At 61.4% G+C, this 20,302-nt stretch overlaps 3 protein-coding genes across 4 annotated transcripts; 2 read left to right on the top strand and 1 right to left on the bottom strand.

Moving 5' to 3' along the window:
• Window positions 1-20: 20 nt before the first annotated feature.
• Window positions 21-3,978, top strand: QPRT (quinolinate phosphoribosyltransferase). The gene is made up of 4 exons (XM_062642527.1): window positions 21-221; window positions 1,665-2,222; window positions 2,741-2,872; window positions 3,773-3,978. The coding sequence occupies exons 1-4, from the start codon at window positions 21-23 to the stop codon at window positions 3,965-3,967; spliced, it is 1,086 nt and encodes a 361-aa protein (XP_062498511.1). The 3' UTR covers window positions 3,968-3,978.
• Window positions 3,979-6,077: 2,099 nt separating this feature from the next.
• Window positions 6,078-10,194, bottom strand: ELOB (elongin B). Its single transcript, XM_062642528.1, has 5 exons — window positions 10,171-10,194; window positions 8,742-8,876; window positions 7,428-7,536; window positions 6,307-6,437; window positions 6,078-6,104 (listed from the first exon to the last, which is right to left on the bottom strand). Exons 1-4 carry the CDS (start codon window positions 10,171-10,173, stop codon window positions 6,325-6,327), a joined length of 360 nt encoding a protein of 119 aa, XP_062498512.1. The 5' UTR covers window positions 10,174-10,194; the 3' UTR covers window positions 6,078-6,104; window positions 6,307-6,324.
• Window positions 10,195-11,723: 1,529 nt separating this feature from the next.
• LAT (linker for activation of T cells) lies at window positions 11,724-17,501 on the top strand. 2 transcript variants are annotated; one of them, XM_062642525.1, is made up of 10 exons: window positions 11,724-11,786; window positions 13,067-13,171; window positions 14,210-14,237; window positions 14,312-14,355; window positions 14,960-15,008; window positions 15,791-15,880; window positions 15,951-15,985; window positions 16,103-16,156; window positions 17,295-17,333; window positions 17,426-17,501. In XM_062642525.1, the coding sequence occupies exons 2-10, from the start codon at window positions 13,072-13,074 to the stop codon at window positions 17,467-17,469; spliced, it is 483 nt and encodes a 160-aa protein (XP_062498509.1). In that variant the 5' UTR covers window positions 11,724-11,786; window positions 13,067-13,071; the 3' UTR covers window positions 17,470-17,501. The 2 variants fall into 2 exon arrangements, with proteins under 2 accessions (XP_062498509.1, XP_062498508.1); XM_062642524.1 differs by lacking the exons at window positions 11,724-11,786; window positions 13,067-13,171; window positions 14,210-14,237; window positions 14,312-14,355; window positions 14,960-15,008 and having other exon boundaries at window positions 15,293-15,880.
• Window positions 17,502-20,302: the final 2,801 nt, after the last annotated feature.

The following is a 20,302-nucleotide window of genomic DNA, read 5'->3' as shown; positions in this document are numbered from 1 at the left end:
CAGCCTGAAGTACCACAGAGATGTGGCTAGAGGGGGAGAGAGAGGCCCTGGAGGACTATGGCGCCATAGAGAGGAGACTAGCGGGCCATAGAGGGGCCCTGGAGGACTGTGGCACCATAGAGCTGCGGCTAGAGGGGCCCTGGAGGATTGTGGACCATAGAGAGGAGGCTAGAGGGGCCGTGGAGGACTATGGCACCATAGAGCCGCAGCTAGAAGGGCACGTGGAGGCCCTGGAGGACTCCAGCTCGATGCGCAGTCCTCCAGCACCATAGAGCCACGGCTAGAAGGGCTCTGGAGGACTGTGGACCATAGAGCCGCGGCTAGAAGGGCACTGGTAGGCCCTGGAGGACTCCTCTGTGCTGCACAGTCCTCCAGCACCATAGAGCTGTGACTAGAGGAGCCCTGGAGGACTGCGGTACCATAGAGAGGAGGCTAGAGGGGCCCTGGAGGACTGTGGACCATAGAGCCGCGGCTAGAAGGGCACGTGTAGGCCCTGGAGGACTCCATCTCGACGCGCAGTCCTCCAGCACCATAGAGCCGCGGCTAGAGGAGCCCTGGAGGACTGTGGTACCATAGAGAGGAGGCTAGAGGGGTCATGGAGGACTATGGACAATAGAGTTGCATCTAGAGGGGCCCTGGAGGACTGTGGCACCATAGAGTTGTGACTAGAGGGGCCCTGGAGGACTGTGACACCATAGAGAGGAGGCTAGAGGGGCCCTGGAGGACTGCGGCACCATAGAGTTGCGCCTAGAAGGGCACGTGTAGGCCCTGGAGGACTCCATCTCGACGCGCAGTCCTCCAGCACCATAGAGCCGTGGCTAGAGGAGCCCTGGAGGACTGTGGTACCATAGAGTTACGTCTAGAGGGGCCCTGGAGGACTGTGGCACCATAGAGTTGCAGCTAGAAGGGCACGAGGAGGCCCTGGAGGACTCCTCTGTGCCACGCAGTCCTCCAGCATCATAGAGCTGCGGCTAGAGGAGCCCTGGAGGACTGTGGCACCATAGAGTTGTGACTAGAGGGGCCCTAGAGGACTGCGGTACCATAGAGAGGAGGCTAGAGGGGTCAAGGAGGTCTCTGGACCATAGAGTTGCGTCTAGAGGGGCCCTGGAGGACTGCGACACCATAGAGTTGCGCCTAGAAGGGCACGTGTAGGCCCTGGAGGACTCCATCTCGACACGCAGTCCTCCAGCACCATAGAGCTGTGACTAGAGGAGCCCTGGAGGACTGTGGCACCATAGAGAGGAGGCTAGAGGGGCCCTGGAGGACTGTGGCACCATAGAGAAGAGGCTAGAGTGGCCTAAAGTACTACAGAGCTGTGACTAGAGGGGCCCTGGAGGACTTTGGCACCATAGAGCCACAGCTATAGGGGCCCTGGAGGACTATGGCACCATAGAGAGGAGGCTAGAGGGGCCCTGGAGGACTATGGCACCATAGAGAGGAGGCTAGAGGGGCCCTGGAGGACTGTGGCACCATAGAGTTGCGTCGAGAAGGGCCCTGGAGGACTATGACACCATAGAGAGGAGGCTAGAGGGGTCCTGGAGGACTATGGACCATAGAGCCGCGGCTAGAAGGGCACGTGTAGGCCCTGGAGGACTCCATCTCGACGCGCAGTCCTCCAGCACCATAGAGCCGCGTCCAGAGCGCCCCCCCTCTCTCCCCCGCAGCCCCCTCCACTTCCGGTGCTTCCCCCGCCCTCCCTCCGCGCCCTGGCCCTCCATTGGCTGCAGGAGGACACGTCGCCCTTTGACCCCGCGTCGTCGCTTTCCGGTGCTGGCGGCCTCCGCGGCCCGGCTCGGGCCCAGCTGGTCTCCAAGTCCGCCGGGGTCCTGGCGGGGCTCCCGTTCGCCGAGGCCGTGTTCCGGGAGCTCGGTTGCGAGCTCCGGGCGCTGCTCCCGGAGGGCTCGGCCCTGCCCGGGGCCCGCACGGTGGTGGCGGAGCTGCGGGGCCCGGCCTGGGGGCTCCTCTACGGCGAGCGGGTGGCGCTCAACTGCCTAGGCCGCTGCAGCGGCGTCGCTACCATGGCAACGGCGGCGAGGGGCGTGGCCCGCGCCCGAGGATGGCACGGATTGGTCGCCGGCACCCGGAAGACCACGCCCGGCTTCCGGTTGGCGGAGAAGTACGCGCTGGCCGTGGGCGGGGCCGACGCGCACCGCTGGGGGCTCGACGGGCTCCTATTGGTCAAGGACAATCACGTGGCGCTGCACGGGGGGTCCATGGAGGAGGTAAGGGGGGGGGGGGCGGGTCTATGGGTCCCTATGGGGCTCTATGGGGCTCTGTGGGGTCTCTATGGGGTCTCTATGGGATCCCTATGGGTCTCTATGGGTCCCTATGGGGCTCTATGGGGTCCCTATGGGTCTCTATGGGGATTCTATGGGTCCCTATGGGGTCTCTATGTGTTCTCTATGTGTCCCTATGGGTCCCTATGGGGTCTCTATGGGTCCCTATGGGTCTCTATGGGTCCCTATGGGGTCCCTATGGGTCTTTATGGGTCCCTATGGGGTCTCTATGTGTCTCTATGGGTCTCTATGTGTCCCTATGGGTCCCTATGGGGTCTCTATGGGTCCCTATGGGTCTCTATGGGTCCCTATGGGTCTCTATGGGGTCTCTATGGGTCTCTATGGGTCCCTATGGGTCCCTATGGGGTCTCTATGGGTCCCTATGGGTCTCTATGGGTCCCTATGGGGTCTCTATGGGTCCCTATTGGTCTCTATGGGTCCCTATGGGTCTCTATGGGTCGCAGCTCGTGGGCGCTGCCCGCGCCGCCGCCGGGTTCTGGCGCCGCGTCTCCATCGAGGTCGGTTCCGAGGGCGCCGCCGTGGCCGCCGCCGCTGCCGGGGCCGACATCGTCCTCATGGACAACTTCAGCCCCCAGGTGCGCCCTGCCCCACACTTGGGGGGCACCGCGCGGGCCTGTGGGGCCACGGGGGGGTCTATGGGGCCGTTGAGTGCAATGGGGCACAGTGAGGGCCTCTGGGGTCATTGAGTGCCTCTGGGGCCCCCTGACCGCTTATGGGGCCCATTGAGCACTTATGGGTCCTTGAGATCCATAGCATCCCATTGAGTGCCTATGGGGCCCATTGAGCGCTTATGGGGCCCATTGAGCGCTTATGGGGCCCATTGAGCACTTATGGGTCCCACTGAGCACTTATGGGTCCTTGAGATCCATAGCATCCCATTGAGTGCCTATGGGGCCCATTGAGCTCTTATGGGGCCCATTGAGCTCTTACGGGGCCCATTGAGCACTTACGGGCCCCTTTGACCCCTAATGGGCCCCATTGCCCACTTATGGGTCCCAATGCCCACTTATGGGTCCTTGAGCTCCATAGGCTCCCATTGCCCACTTATGGGTCCTATCACCCCCTATGGACCTCACTGACCACTTATGGGTCCTCGAGGTCCTTATGGCCCCCGTTGCGCACTTATGGGTCCCATCACCCCCTATGTGCCCCACTGACCACTTATGGCCCCCATTGCCCACTTATGGGTCCCATCACCCCCTATGCGCCCCACTGACCACTTATTGCCCCCATTGCCCACTTATGGGTCCCATCACCCCCTATGCGCCCCACTGACCACTTATTGCCCCCATTGCCCACTTATGGGTCCCATCACCCCCTACGTGCCCCACTGACCACTTATGGCCCCCATTGCCCACTTATGGGTCCCATCACCCCCTATGCGCCCCACTGACCACTTATGGCCCCCATTGCCCACTTATGGGTCCCATCACCCCCTACGTGCCCCACTGACCACTTATGGGTCCCCCTTGCAGGCCCTGCACAAGGCGGCGGCGGCCGTCAAGGCCTCCCGGCCCCACGTCGTGGTGGAGGCGAGCGGCGGCATCACCCTGGACTCCCTGCCCCACTTCCTGGGGCCCCACATCGACGTCGTCTCCATGGGGTGCCTGACCCACAGCGCCCCTGCCCTGGACTTCGCCCTCAAGGTCCTGCCCCATAGCGAGCAATGAATGGGGGGCAATGGAGCAGCCGTGGGAACAACACCCCCCCCCCCCAAGGCAATGAATGGGGGTCAATGGAAACCCTCCCCTTGGGACCCCCCCCATAGGTAATGAATGGGGGTCAATGGAAACCCCCCGCCCCGTGGGAACCCCCCCATAGGTAATGAATGGGGGTCAATGGAGCCCCCCCCCCCCGTGGGAACCCCCCCATAGGTAATGAATGGGGGTCAATGGAGCCCCCCCCCCCGTGGGAACCACCCCATAGGTAATGAATGGGGGTCAATGGAGCCCCCCCCCGTGGGAACCTCCCCATAGGTAATGAATGGGGGTCAATGGAGCCCCCCCCCCCGTGGGAACCCCCCCATAGGTAATGAATGGGGGTCAATGGAGCCCCCCCCCCCGTGGGAACCCCCCCATAGGTAATGAATGGGGGTCAATGGAACCCCCCCGCCCTGTGGGAACCCCCCCATAGGTAATGAATGGGGATCAATGGAGCCCCTCCCCATGGGAACCCCCCCATAGGTAATGAATGGGGGTCAATGGAAACCCTCCGCCCCGTGGGAACCCCCCCATAGGTAATGAATGGGGGTCAATGGAGCACCCCCGCCCCGTGGGAACCCCCCCATAGGTAATGAATGGGGATCCCCCTCCCCATGGGAACCCCCCCATAGGTAATGAATGGGGGTCAATGGAGCCCCCCCCCGTGGGAACCACCCCATAGGTAATGAATGGGGGTCAATGGAGCCCCCCCATGGCCATTGGGGGCTGTTGGGGTCCCCCAATAAACACCCCCCCCCCGCCTTTATGAGAGTGGTGATGAATGGGGGGCAATGGGGTTTGGGGGTTCCTAATAGGGGTCTAATGGGGATCTATGGGGTCTCAATGGGGTCTGGGGGGGGGCTCAATGGCATCCCAATGGGGGTCAGTGGGGTCCCAATGGAGGTCAATGGGGTTTGGGGGGGGTCCCAATGGGGGTCAATGGGGTTTGGAGGGGTCCCAGTGGGGGTCAGTGGGGTCTCAATGGGGGTCAATGGGGTTTGGGGGGGTCCCAATGGGGATCAATGGGGTTTGGGGGGGGTCCCAATGGGGTTTGGGGGGGTCCCAATGGGGATCCCAATGGGGATCAATGGGGTTTGGGGGGGGTCCCAAGGGGGTTTGGGGGGGTCCCCATGGGGAGCAATGGGGTTTGGGGGGGTCCCAATGGGGATCAATGGGGTTTGGGGGGGTCCCAATGGGGGTCAATGGGGTTTGGAGGGGGGTCCCAATGGGGGTCAATGGGGTTTGGGGGGGTCCCAATGGGGGTCAATGGGGCTTGGGGGGGGGTCCCAATGGGGATCAATGGGGTTTGGGGGGGTCCCAATGGAGGTCAATGGGGTTTGGGGGGGTCCCAATGCGGGTCAATGGGGTTTGGGGGGGGTCCCAATGGGGGTCAATGGGGCTTGGGGGGGGTCCCAATGGGGATCAATGGGGTTTGGGGGGGTCCCAATGGGGGTCAATGGGGTTTGGGGGGGATCAATGGGTAGGTAACACACGTGTTCATGTACGTGTCCCATGCTCACACATGTAACACGTGTTAACGTATGTAACACACCGGTATCCCATGTTCACGCGTATAACACGTATGTAGCATACGTGTAACACGCGTGATCAAGTACTTATCCCATGTTCACACCTGTATCCCATGTTCACACGTTACACACATGTAACATGTATGTAACACACGTGTTCAAGCGCTTATCCCATATTCACGTATGTAAGAAGCATGTTCACACCTGTATCCCATGTTCAGGCATGTAACACACATGTAACATGCCCGTACCCCATGTACACACATGTAACATGTATGTTCAAGTAGTTATCCCATACTGGCGTATGTAAGATGCATGTTCACACATGTAACACGCCTGCATCCCATGTTCACACATGTAACACGTATGTAACACACCTGCATCCCATGTTCACACATGTAACACGTATGTAACACGCGTGCATCCCATGTTCACACATGTAACACGTAACACGCCTGCATCCCATGTTCACACATGTAACACGTATGTAACACGCCTGCGTCCCATGTTCACACATGTAACACGTATGTAACACGCCTGTATCCCATGTTCACACATGTAACACGCATGTAACACGCCTGCATCCCATGTTCACACATGTAACACGTATGTAACACGCCTGCATCCCATGTTCACACATGTAACACGCCTGCATCCCATGTTAACACATGTTCACACATGTAACACGTATGTAACACGCCTGCATCCCATGTTAACACATGTTAACACATGTAACACGTGTGTAACACGTGTGTAACACGTGTGTAACACGCGTGTAACAGGCGTGCGGAGGCGCGCTCAGGGCAGGGGGGCCTCGGGGGCGGCGCCGGGGGCGTCCTGGGGCTTCATCACATCGGGGAGCTCGGGGGGGCTGGAGAAGGCGTCGATGCGCAGCGGCTCAAAGGGCTCCTCTGCACCCACAAACGGCCCCAAATGAGCCAAAAACACCCCCAAAACACCCCAAAAACACCCAAAATGAGCCAAAAACACCCCAAAAACACCCAAAATGAGCCAAAAACACCCCAAAACACCCAAAATGAGCCAAAACCACCCCAAAACCACCCCAAAAACACCCAAAATGAGCCAAAACCACCCCAAAACCACACAAAATGAGCCAAAACCACCCCAAAACCACCCAAAATGAGCCAAAACCACCCAAAATGAGCCAAAACCACCCCAAAATGAGCCCAAACCACCCCAAAACCACCCTATTGATCGCTATGAGTCTCTATGGGTACTCTATGGTCCCTATGGTACCTATGTGTCCCTATGGGTCCCAATGGGTCCCCATGGGTTCTCTATGGTCCCTATGGGTCTCTATGTGTCCCTATGGGTCCCCATGGTTCCCTATGTGTCTCTATGGGTCTCTGTGGGTCTCTATGTGTTCTGTATGTGTCTCTATGTGTCCCCATGTGTCCCTATGGGTCTCTATGTGTCTCTATGGGTCTCTATGGTTCCCTATGTGTCTCTATGGGTCTCTATGGGTCTCTATGGTTCCCTATGGGTCCCCATGGGTCTCTATGTGTCCCTATGGGTCCCCATGGGTCTCTATGTGTCTCTATGTGTCCCCATGGTTCCCTATGGGTCTCTATGGGTCTCTATGGTTCCCTATGGGTCTCTATGTGTCCCTATGGGTCTCTATGTGTCCCTATGTGTCCCCATGGTTCCCCATGTGTCTCTATGGGTCCCTATGTGTCTCTATGGTTCCCTATGTGTCTCTACGTGTCTCTATGTGTCTCTATGTGTCTCTATGGGTCTCTATGGGTCTCTATGGGTCTCTATGTGTCCCCATGTGTCTCTATGGGTCTCTATGTGTCTCTATGGGTCTCTATGTGTCTCTATGTGTCCCTATGGGTCTCTATGGCTCGCTATGGGTCTCTATGGGTCCCTATGGGTCCCACCTGCCGTCCTCAGCGCCAGCCCCACGGTTGCCGGTGCCTGTGGCCGCGCGGTCTGGCTCGTGAAGCCGCAGTCCCCCAGCGTGCGGGAGTCCTCCAGGACCTGGTCCTCCTGCAGGGGGCGCCCGCCGCGGGCACCACACACAGGGAGCGCCGCCGGCCTCCGGGGTCACGTGGAGGGGCACCGCTGGCCACGCCCCCTCCTCCTCCTCCTCCCAGGCCACGCCCCCTCGCTCCCATTGACAGCAATGGACCCACATTGACCCCCCCCATAGTGCCCCATAGACCCCCCATAGTGCCCCATAGACCCCCCATAGTGCCCCATAGACCCCCCATAGTGCCCCATAGACCCCCCATAATCCCCTACAGACCCCCATAGTCCCCTATAGACATCCCATAGATCCCCCATAGCTGCCCCATATCCCCCCATAGACCCCCATAGTGCCCCATAGACCCCCCATAGCTGCCCCATATCCCCCCATAGACCCCCATAGTGCCCCATAGACCCCCCCATAGTGCCCCATAGACCCCCATAGTGCCCCATAGTGCCCCATAGACCCCCATAGTGCCCCATAGTGCCCCCATAGTGCCCCCATAGTGCCCCATAGTGCCCCCATAGTGCCCCATAGACCCCCATAGCCGCCCCATATCCCCCCATAGACCCCCATAGTGCCCCATAGACCCCCATAGCCGCCCCATATCCCCCCATAGACCCCCATAGACCCCATATCCCCCCTATAGACCCCCATAATGCCCCATAGTCCCCTATAGACATCCCATAGACCCCCATAGTGCCCCATAGACCCCCCATAATCCCCTACAGACCCCCATAGTCCCCTATAGACATCCCATAGACCCCCACAGACCCCACACAGACCCCTATAGACCCCCATAGAACTCCACAGACCCCCCACAGAACCCCCATATATCCCTATAGACTCCCATAGACCCCCCATATACCCCCCATGGCCACCCAAAGACCCCCCCATTGCCCCCTTAGACCCCCATAGCTCCCCATAGACCTCCATAGACCCCCCATAGATCCCCCATAGGCACCCAAAGACCCCCCATAGTCCCCTTAGGCCCCATGTAGAGTCCCATAGACACCCCTCTGACCCCCCATAGACCCCCATAGGCACCCCATAGACCCCCATAGTCACCCATAGACCCCCACAGGCACCCCATAGACCCCCATAGGCACCCCATAGACCCCCCGTCATATACCCCCATAGACTCTCATAGCCCCCCCATAGACCCCCATAGACCCCCCATAGCCGCCCCATAGCCACATGCTCCCCCCCCCGGCCCCACAGGCACCTTGTAGAGGCGCTGCTCCTCGGGGGGCCGCTTCAGGATGCCGTGCACGATGCGCTTGAGCTCCAGCACCGTGCTCGACTCCTTGGCCTCCGTGAAGATCGTGGTCTTGTGCCGCCGGATCATGAGGAACACGTCCTGGGGAGACGGGGCGCGACGGGGGTCTCTATGGGGCGCTATGGGGCGCTAGGGGGTCTCTATGGGGCGCTACGGGGCGCTATGGGGCGCTATGGGGCGCTACGGGGGTCTCTATGGGGCGCTATGGGGCGCTATGGGTCGGGGCGCTACGGGGCGCTATGGGGCGCTATGGGGCGCTACGGGGTCTCTATGGGGCGCTATGGGGGTCTATGGGGCGCTATGGGGTCTCTATGGGGCGCTATGGGGCGCTATGGGGTCTCTATGGGGCGCTATGTGGCTCGAGGGGGCTCTATGGGGCGCTAGGGGGTCTCTATAGGGCTCTAGGGGGTCTCTATAGGGCTCTAGGGGGTCTCTATGGGGCGCTAGGGGGGTCTATGGGGGTCTCTATAGGGCTCTAGGGGGTCTCTATGGGGTGCTACGGGGTCTCTATGGGGCGCTAGGGGGTCTCTATGGGGCGCTACGGGGCGCTATGGGTCTCTATGGGGCGCTATGGGGCGCTATGGGGCGCTACGGGGGTCTCTATGGGGCGCTAGGGGGGTCTATGTGGCTCTATGGGGTCTGTATGGGGCGCTATGGGGGTCTATGTGGGTCTCTATAGGGCTCTATGGTGTCTCTATGGGGTGCTATGGGGGTCTATGGGGGTCTCTATGGGGCTCTATGGTGTCTCTATGGGGCGCTACGGGGGTCTATGTGGCTCCATGGGGTCACTATGGGGCTCTATGGGGCACTATGGGGTCTGTATCGGGCACTATGGGGGTCCATAGGGTCTGTATGGGGTCTCTATGGGGCGCTATGGGGGTCTATGGGGGTCTGCATGGGGCCTGTATGGGGGTCTACGGGGTCTCTATGGGGGTCTATGGGGTCTATACGGGGTGCTATGGGGGTCTATGCAGGTCTATGGGGGGGCTATGGGGGTCTATGGGTCCCTATGGGGCTCTATGTGAGGGCTATGGGGTTCTATGGGGTCTCTATGGGGTGTCTATGGGGGTCCCTATGGGTCTCTATGGGGTCTCTATGGGGTGTCTATGGGGGGCTATGGGGCTCTATGGGGTGTCTATGGGGCTATTGTTATCAATGGGAAGCCGGGGAGGGGGGGGCGTGGCCTCGCCGAAGGGGGCGTGGCCTCCCCTCAGGCCGGGCCTGCCCCGTTCCCTCCCGTTTCCCGCCGTTTCCCGCCGTTTCCCGCCGTTTCCCGCCGTTCCAACGGGCTCCGACGGCTCCGTTCCCGCCCCCCCCCTCCCCCCACGCCCCTCCCCCACCCCGTTTTTACCCCCCCTCCCCCTCCGTTTCCCACCATGGCTCCGCTGCTGCCGTCAGCGCCGCCGGGTCCGCCACGCTCCCAGCGTGCACCGCGCGTCAGGGCGGGGCGGCGGCGGCGGGGCGGAGCTGCGCATGCGCGGGTCATGGCTCCGCCCTGCTGCGCGTACGGCGCCGCCATCTTGGTGGCGGTGAGGCCGCCATGTTGGGAAGGGCGGCGCCATGTTGGGGGGCAGGAAGGGGGTCTGGGGGGGGCTATGGGGAACCATAGACCCATAGCGTGCCCCCCATAGACCCATAGCGTGCCCCATAGACCCATAGCGTGACCCCATAGACCCATAGCGTGCCCCATAGACCCATAGCGTGCCCCATAGACCCATAGCCTGCCCCATAGACCCATAGCGTGCCCCATAGACCCATAGTGTGCCCCATAGACCCATAGCCTGCCCCATAGACCCATAGTGTGCCCTATAGACCCTTAACCTGCCCCACAGACCCATAGCCTGCCCCATAGACCCATAACCAGCCCCATTGACCCATAGTGCCTGCCCCATAGGTCTTCCCTATAAACCCATAACCTGCCCCATAGATCCCCCCACATGACCCATAACCTGCCCCATAGCCTGCCCCATAGCCCCTCTACCTGCTCCATAAACCCATAAGCAGCCCCATAACCTGCCCTATAGACCCATTGCCTGCCCCATAACCTTCCCTATAGACCCATAGCCTGCCCCATAGATCCATAGCCTGCCCCATAGACCCATAACCTTCCCCATAGCCTGCCCCATAGCCCCTCTACCTGCTCCATAAACCCATAAGCAGCCCCATAACCTGCCCTATAGACCCATTGCCTGCCCCATAGATCCATAGCCTGCCCCATAGACCCATAATCTGCCCCATAGACCCATAACCAGCCCCATAACCTGCCCTATAAACCCATAGCCTGCCCCATAGATCCATAGCCTGCCCCATAGACCCATAACCTGCCCCATAGCCTGCCCCATAGCCCCTCTACCTGCTCCATAAACCCATAAGCAGCCCCATAACCTGCCCTATAGACCCATTGCCTGCCCCATAGCTTGCCCCATAGACCAACAGCCTGCCCCATAGATTATAGCCTGCCCCATAGACCCATAACCTGCCCCATAGCCTGCCCCATAGCCCCTCTACCTGCCCCATAAACTCACAACCAGCCCCATAACCTGCCCTATAGACCCATTGCCTGCCCCATAGCTTGCCCCATAGACCAACAGCCTGCCCCATAGATTATAGCCTGCCCCATAGATCCATAGCCTGCCTCATAGACCCATAACCTGCCCCATAGCCTGCCCCATAGCCTCTATACCTGCCCCATAGACCCATAGCCTGCCCCATAGACCCCATACTGACCCATGGTCTGCCCCATAGAACCACCACTGACCCATAGCCTGCCCCATAGACCCATAACCTGCCCCATAGCCTGCCCCATAGCCCCTATACCTGCGCCATAGCCTCTATACCTGCCCCATAGACCCATAGCCTGCCCCACATCCTGCCCCCCACCCCCCCCCTCACCCCCCCCCCCCCCCCGTTTCCTGCCCCACAGCGGCAGCCGCAGCTTCCGGGGGGCCCTGGGAAGGGTTTGGGGCTGGAGGCGCCTGCAGGAGCTGTGGGGTGATCAATGGGGGCTATGGGGCTGGGGGGGGCTATGGGGCTGGGGGGGGCTATGGGGCTGCTCTATGGGGCTGATCATGGGGTGATCTATGGGGGCCTATGGGGTTGGGGGGGGCTATGGGGCTGCTCTATTGGGCTGATCATGGGGTGATCAATGGGGGCTATGGGGCTGGGGGGGGCTATGGGGCTGCTCTATGGGGATGATCATGGGGTGATCAATGGGGGCTATGGGGCTGGGGGGGCTATGGGGCTGCTCCCCCCCGATGATCATGGGGTGATCAATGGGGGCTATGGGGCTGGGGGGGGCTATGGGGCTGCTCTATGGGGCTGCTCTATGGGGCTGATCATGGGGTGATCAATGGGGGCTATGGGGCTGGGGGGGCTATGGGGCTGCTCTATGGGGATGATCATGGGGTGATCAATGGGGGCTATGGGGCTGGGGGGGGCTATGGGGCTGCTCTATGGGGCTGATCATGGGGTGATCTATGGGTCTCTATGGGGCTGATCTATAGGGCTCTATGGGGATGATCTATGGGAATGATCTATGGGGGTGATCTATGGGGATGATCTATGGGGCTGATCTATGGGGCTCTATGGGACTGATCTATGGGGTGACCTATGGGGTGATCTATGGGGATGATCTATGGGGATGATCTATGGGGCTCTATGGGACTGATCTATGGGGTGACCTATGGGGATGATCTATGGGGTGATCTATGGGGATGATCTATGGGGCGATCTATGGGGATGATCTATGGGGATGATCTGTGGGGCGATCTATGGGGGTCTTCGGGGTTCTATGGGGCTGCTCTATGGGGATGATCTATGGGGTGATCTGTGGGGCTGATCTATGGGGCTATTTTATGGGGTGATCTATGGGGCTGATCTATGGGGATGATCTATGGGGCGTTCTATGGGGGTCTTTGGGGTTCTATGGGGCTGCTCTATGGGGATGATCTATGGGGTGATCTATGGGGCTGATCTATGGGGTGATCTATGGGGGTCTATGGGGTTCTATGGGGCTGATCTATGGGGCTCTATGGGGATGATCTATGGGGTGATCAATGGGGTATTCTATGGGGCTGTTCTATGGGGCTGATCTATGGGGCAGGGATGTGCTTATGGGGCCCATGGATGCTGGGGCCCTCCTACTTATGGGGCAGACACTGCACTTATGGGGCAGTGCCAGTTGCCAACCGCAGCGCGTCATGTGTGGGACGGGCGTGAAGCGGGCCCCACACATCCGGCCCCACGCCTGCCTCACATCCAACCCCCCCCAGGCCCCATGGAGGCTCCGTGGCCCCATAGCGGCCTCTGGGGCCTGATCCTGCTGCCCCCCACGCTGCTGCTGGCGGCCATTTGTGCCCGGTGCCGCCGGCCCCACGGTGAGGGGGCACTTATGGGGCTGGGGGGGGGGGAATCTATGGGGCTGGGGGCACTGGGGGCACTTATGGGGCTGGGGGGGCACTTATGGGGCTGGGGGATCACTTACGGGGCTGGGGGGGGCACTTATGGGGCTGGGGGGGGCACTTATGGGGCTGGGGGGGCACTTATGGGGCTGGGGGGGGAATCTATGGGGCTGGGGGCACTTATGGGGCTGGGGGGGAATCTATGGGGCTGGGGGCACTTATGGGGCTGGGGGTGGCACTTATGGGGCTGGGGGGGGCACTTATGGGGCTGGGGGGGCACTTATGGGTCTGAAGGGGGCACTTATGGGGCTGGGGGGGGGGGGAATCTATGGGGCTGGGGGCACTTATGGGGCTGGGGGGGGGAATCTATGGGGCTGGGGGCACTTATGGGGCTGGGGGGGGGAATCTATGGGGCTGGGGGCACTTATGGGGCTGGGGGGGGGAATCTATGGGGCTGGGGGCACTTATGGGGCTGGGGGGGCACTTATGGGGCTGGGGGGGCACTTATGGGGCTGGGGGGGGCACTTATGGGACTGAAGGGGCCACTTATGGGGCTGGGGGGGCACTTATGGGGCTGAAGGGGGCACTTATGGGGCTGAGGGGATGCACTTATGGGGCTGGGGGGGCACTTATGGGGCTGGGGGGGCACTTATGGGGCTGGGGGGGCACTTATGGGGCTGAAGGGGGGGCTGAGGGGATGCACTATGGGGCTGGGGGGGTCACTATGGGGCTGGGGGGCACTTATGGGGCTGGGGGGGACTTATGGGGCTGGGGGGGATCTATGGGGCTGGGGGGGATCTATGGGGCTGGGGGGATCTATGGGGCTGGGGGGGATCTATGGGGCTGGGGGGGATCTATGGGGCTGGGGGCTCAAGGGGATCTATGGGGCTGGGGGGGGCACTTATGGGGCTGTGGGGGCACTTGTGGGGTGGGGGGGACTTATGGGGCTAGGGGGGATCTATGGGGCAGGGGGGGTCACCCAAGGGTCACGCTCAGCCCCGCCCCTCCCCCCAGGTCACGGCGCCCCCCTGGACCCGGACAAGTGAGTGGGGGAGGGGCGGGGGGGCGGGGCCGCTGAGGGGGCGGGCTCTGACCCCTCCCCCTCCCCCCCCCCAGGCCCCGCCCCCCCGGCACCTTCGTGGTCCTCCCGCCCCAGAGATGTGAGTGACGTCATCGAGACCCATAGCCCTGCCCCATAGCCCTGCCCCACAGCGCTGCCCCATAGCGCTGCCCCATAGCCCTGCCCCACAGCCCTGCCCCATAGCCCTGCCCCACAGCGCTGCCCCATAGCCCTGCCCCACAGCCTGCTGCCCTGCCCCATAGCCCTGCCCCACAGCCCTGCCCCATAGCCCTGCCCCACAGCGCTGCCCCATAGCCCTGCCCCATAGCCCTGCCCCATTGCCCTGCCCCATAGCCCTGCCCCATAGCGCTGCCCCATAGCCCTGCCCCATAGCGCTGCCCCATAGCCCTGCCCCATTGCCCTGCCCCACAGCGCTGCCCCACAGCGCTGCCCCATAGCCCTGCCCCATAGCCCTGCCCCATAGCCCTGCCCCATAGCACTGCCCCATAGCCCTGCCCCATAGCAGTCCACCATAGCCCAGCCCCAATGCCCTGCCCCATAGCCCTACCCCATAGCGCTGTTCTGCCCCATAGCCCTGCCCCATAGCCCTGCCCCACAGCGCTGCCCCATAGCCCTGCCCCATAGCGCTGTTCTGCCCCATAGCAGTGCCCCATAGCGTGTCTCTGCCCCACATCTCCCCCCAGGTCCCCCACCACAGCCGCTTCAATGGGGGCACCTGACTGAGACCATCCCGTGGGTGACATGTGGGGCAACGGGGGTCTATGGGGCAGGGGGGAATCTATGGGGCTCTATGGGGTCTCCTTGGGGTCTCCATGTGGTCTCTATGGGTCTCTATGGGTCTCTATGAAATCTCTATCGGTCTCTATGGGTCTCTATGGGTCCCTATGGGGTCTCTATGGGGTCTCTTTAGGTTTCTATGGGTCTCTATGGGGTCTCTATGGGTCTCTATGGGTCCCTATGGGTTCCCTATGGGGTTATTATGGGTTGTTATGGTTATTATGGGGTCTCTATGGGTCCCTATGGGTTCCCTATGGGTCTCTACGGGTCCCTGTGGGGTCTCTATGGGGTCTCTATGGGTCTCTATGGGTCTCTATGGGTCCCTGTGGGGTCTCTATGGGGTCTCTATGGGTCTCTATGGGGTCTCTATGGGTCCCTATGGGGTCTCTATGGGTCTCTATGGGTCCCTATGGGTCTCTATGGGTCTCTACGGGTCCCTGTGGGGTCTCTATGGGGTCTCTATGGGTCTCTATGGGTCTCTATGGGTCTCTATGGGTCCCCATGGGGTCTCTATGGGTCTCTATGGGTCCCTATGGGTCTCTATGGGTCTCTATGGGTCCCTATGGGTCTCTATGGGTCTCTATGGGTCCCTATGGGGTCTCTATGGGTCTCTATGGGTCTCTATGGGTCTCTATGGGTCCCTATGGGGTCTCTATGGGTCTCTATGGGTCTCTATGGGTCCCTATGGGGCGCTATGGGGCAGGGTTGGGTCCATGTGGCCCCGCCCCCCCCCGCAGCTCCCCCCTCCCCCCCCCGGCCCGGGCCCCTCCCCCCGCCGAGGAGCGCGATGACGATTACACCAACGACACCTACGTCACCGGCTACGTGTGAGTCACGTGTCCCCATCCCCGCCCCCCCCCATCACGTGACCGCGGCTGACCCCTCCCCCTCCCGCAGTGACGTCATCCCGGACGAGGAGAGCGACCGCGCGGGTGGGCGGCGACCACGTGATCCGACCCCCCCACGTGACCCCCATTGATCCCCAATAACCCCTCCCCTTTGAGCTCATTGGGCCCCATTGACCCCACGTGACCTTTTCCCGCCAACAGCGCCCCCTGGTGGCGACTACGAGAATGTCCCGGATGGAGCCCAGAGCCCCTTTGGTGAGACCCATAGAGACCCCATAGAGACCCATAGAGACCCATAGAGACCCATAGAGACCCATAGGGACCCATAGAGACCCATAGGGACCCATAGGGACCCATAGGGACCCATAGAGACCCCATAGAGACCCATAGAGACCCATAGGGACCCATAGAGACCCATAGGGAGACCCATAGAGACCCATAGAGACCCCATAGAGACCCATAGAGACCCATAGGGACCCATAGAGACCCATAGGGACCCATAGGGACCCATAGGGACCCATAGAGACCCCATAGAGACCCATAGAGACCCATAGAGACCCATAGAGACCCATAGGGACCCATAGAGACCCCATAGAGACCCATAGAGACCCATAGAGACCCCATAGAGACCCATAGAGACCCATAGAGACCCCATAGAGACCCATAGAGACCCATAGAGACCCATAGAGACCCCATAGAGACCCATAGGGACCCATAGGGACCCATAGAGACCCATAGGGACCCATAGAGACCCATAGAGACCCATAGAGACCCATAGGGACCCATAGAGACCCATAGGGACCCATAGGGACCCATAGAGACCCATAGAGACCCATAGGGACCCATAGGGACCCATAGAGACCCCATAGGGACCCATAGAGACCCATAGAGACCCATAGAGACCCATAGAGACCCCATAGAGACCCCATAGAGACCCATAGAGACCCATAGAGACACATAGGGACCCATAGAGACACATAGAGACCCATAGAGACCCATAGAGACCCCATAGAGACCCATAGAGACACATAGGGACCCATAGAGACACATAGAGACCCATAGAGACCCATAGAGACCCATAGAGACCCATAGGGACCCATAGAGACCCATAGAGACCCCATAGAGGCCCATAGGGACCCATAGAGACCCCATAGAGGCCCATAGAGACCCATAGAGACCCCATAGAGACCCATAGAGACCCATAGAGACCCATAGAGACCCCATAGAGACCCATGGAGACCCCATAGGGACCCATAGAGACCCCATAGGGACCCATAGAGACCCATAGAGACCCATAGAGACCCATAGAGACCCCATAGAGACTCCATAGACCCCCATAGGGCCCCATAGAGCCCGACAGCCCCATAGCCTCTCTCTTCTCTCTGCCCCATAGGCGGCAGCCTCGAGTACATCAACCTCCCCGCGGGCGGTGGTGAGTGACCCCACGTGACACCCCACCACCACGTGACCGCCCCCCCCCACACGTGACCTCTCTGACCCCGCCCCCTTCCCCTCCCCCAACAGCGAGCGAGAGCGAGGACAACGGAGGCGACTACGAGAACTTCTAGGTCACGTGACCCCCATGGCCCCTCCCCCCTCCGTAGCCCCTCCCCATAGCCCCTCCCCCTTCCCCATAGCCCCTCCCCTTTCCCATAGCCCCTCCCCCTTCCCCATAGCCCCTCCCCCTTCCCCATAGCCCCTCCCCCTTCCCCATAGCCCCTCCCCTTTCCCATAGCCCCTCCCCCTTCCCCACAGCCCCTCCCCCTTCCCCATAGCCCCTCCCCCTTCCCCATAGCCCCTCCCCTTTCCCATAGCCCCTCCCCATAGCCCCTCCCCCTCCCCATAGCCCCTCCCATAGCCCCTTCCCCATAGCCCCTCCCCTTCCCCATAGCCCCACCCCTTTCCCATAGCCCCTCCCCCTCCCCATAGCCCCTCCCCTTTCCCATAGCCCCTCCCCCTCCCCATAGCCCCTCCCCATCCCCCATAGCCCCTACCCCTCCCCATAGCCCCTCCCCTTCCCCATAGCCCCTCCCCTTCCCCACAGCCCCTCCCCTTCCCCTTCCCCATAGCCCCTCCCCTTCCCCATAGCCCCTCACCTTCCCCACAGCCCCTCACATTAGACATTGCCGTTCCCCATAGCCCCTCCCCGTCCCCATAGCCCCTCCCCCTCCCCATAGCCCCTCCCCTTCCCCATAGCTCCTCCCCCATAGCCCCTCCCCTTCCCCATAGCCCCTCCCCCTCCCCATAGCCCCTCCCCCTTCCCCACAGCCCCTCCCCCTCCCCATAGCCCCTCCCCCTCCCCATAGCCCCTCCCCTTCCCTATAGCCCCTCCCCCATAGCCCCTCCCCCTTCCCCATAGCCCCTCCCCTTTCCCATAGCCCCTCCCCATAGCCCCCTCCCCATAGCCCCTCCCCATAGCCCCTCCCCCTCCCCATAGCCCCTCCCCCTCCCCATAGCCCCTCCCCTTCCCCATAGCCCCGCCCCCTCTGACCCCCATCTCCCCACAGGTTTCTGGAGCTGCCCCACACCCGGGACCCCCCCTTTATTTATTGTGACCCCCAAGAGAGCTGACGGTGCCTGAGAGACCCCATGGGGACCCATAGGACCCATAGGGACCCCACAGAGACCCATAGAGATTGCCTGGACCCACAGATCCACCCCTACGACCGACGCATCCCCATCATGGGACCCATAGATCCCCACTGGGACCCATAGAGCCCCACTGGGACCCATAGATCCCTCCCCTGCCCCATTGAATAAAGCTGTGCCCCAACTCAGACGCCGCGGGTGGCACTTATGGGGCAGCTGTGGGGCTGGGCTATGGGGCAATGCTATGGGGCTGTGCTAAAGGCAATGCTATGGGGCTGTGCTATGGGGCAAGGATATGGGGCTGTGCTAAGGGCAATGCTATGGGGCAGTGCTATGGGGCAATGCTATGGGGCTGTGCTAAGGGCAATGCTATGGGGCAGTGCTATGGGGCAAGGATATGGGGCAGCGCTATGAGGTAATGCTATGGGGCAGCGCTATGGGGCAATGCTATGGGGCAGCGCTATGAGGTAATGCTATGGGGCTGGGCTATGGGGCAATGCTATGGGGCAGCGCTATGAGGTAATGCTATGGGGCAGCGCTATGGGGCAATGCTATGGGGCTGTGCTATGGGGCAATGCTATGGGGCAGCGCTATGAGGTAATGCTATGGGGCAGTGCTATGGGGCAAGGATATGGGGCAGCGCTATGGGGCAATGCTATGGGGCAGCGCTATGGGGCAATGCTATGGGGCTGTGCTATGGGGCAATGCTATGGGGCAGCGCTATGGGGCAATGCTATGGGGCAGCGCTATGGGGCAGGGCTATGGGGCAGCGCTATGGGGCAGCGCTATGAGGTAATGCTATGGGGCAGCGCTATGGGGCAATGCTATGGGGCAGCGCTATGGGGCAATGCTATGGGGCAGCGCTATGGGGCAATGCTATGGGGCAGCGCTATGGGGCTGCCTCTATCTGTACCACGTGGCTCTTGAGGGGGGTAATTCCCGCCAACCATGCGCGCAGGCCCCGCCCCCTTCCCTCAACAGCCAATCAGCGCCGGCCCCGCCCCCACACACGTGGTTTCCCGCCTTGTCGTTTATTTCCCGCCAATTGGGACACACGGGGGGGGGGGTTGGGGGGGGTCCCCCCCATAGGGCCTGGGGGAGGGGCTCCGATAGGGGTTGGAGGCCTCCATTGCCCCTTTAAGGCCCCATTGCCCCTTTAACCCCCCCATTGCCCCTTTAACCCTCCCATTGCCACTTTAACCCCTCCATTGCCCCTTTAAGGCCCCCATTGCCCCTTTAAGGCCCTCATTGCCCCTTTACGACCCCCCTAGCCCCATTCAGGCCCCCATTGCCACTTTAACCCCCCCATTGCCCCTTTAAGGCCCGCATTGCCCCTTTAAGACCCCCCCATACCCCCATTCACTCCTCCATTGCCCCTTTAACCTCCCCATTGCCCCCCCTCATTGCCCCCATTGCCCCTTTAAGGACCCCCCCCCATTGCCCCTTTAAGGACCCCCCCATTGCCCCTTTAAGGACCCCTCATTGCCCCTTTAAGACCCCCCCATGCCCCCATTCACCCCCCATTGCCCCCTTAACCCCCCCATTGCCCTTTTAAGGCCCCCATTGCCCCTTTAAGGCGCCCCCATTCACCCCCCCATTGCCACTTTAACCCCCCCATTGCCCCTTTAACCCCCCCATTGCCCCTTTAAGACCCCCCCATGCCCCCATTCACCCCCCATTGCCCCCTTAACCCCCCCCATTGCCCCTTTAAGCCCCCCCAGCCCCATTCACCCCCCCATTGCCCCTTTAACCCCCCCATTGCCCCCATTGCCCCTTAACCCCCCCATTGCCCCTTCACCCCCCCCATTGCCC

Source organism: Pezoporus occidentalis, unplaced genomic scaffold, assembly GCF_034315485.1.
Source record: "Pezoporus occidentalis ecotype Australia unplaced genomic scaffold, CSIRO_AGI_Poc_V1 ctg718, whole genome shotgun sequence".
NCBI lineage: Eukaryota > Metazoa > Chordata > Aves > Psittaciformes > Psittacidae > Pezoporus > Pezoporus occidentalis.
Note: the sequence above shows the minus strand (reverse complement) of the source record. Positions and strands in the feature narration are given on the sequence as shown.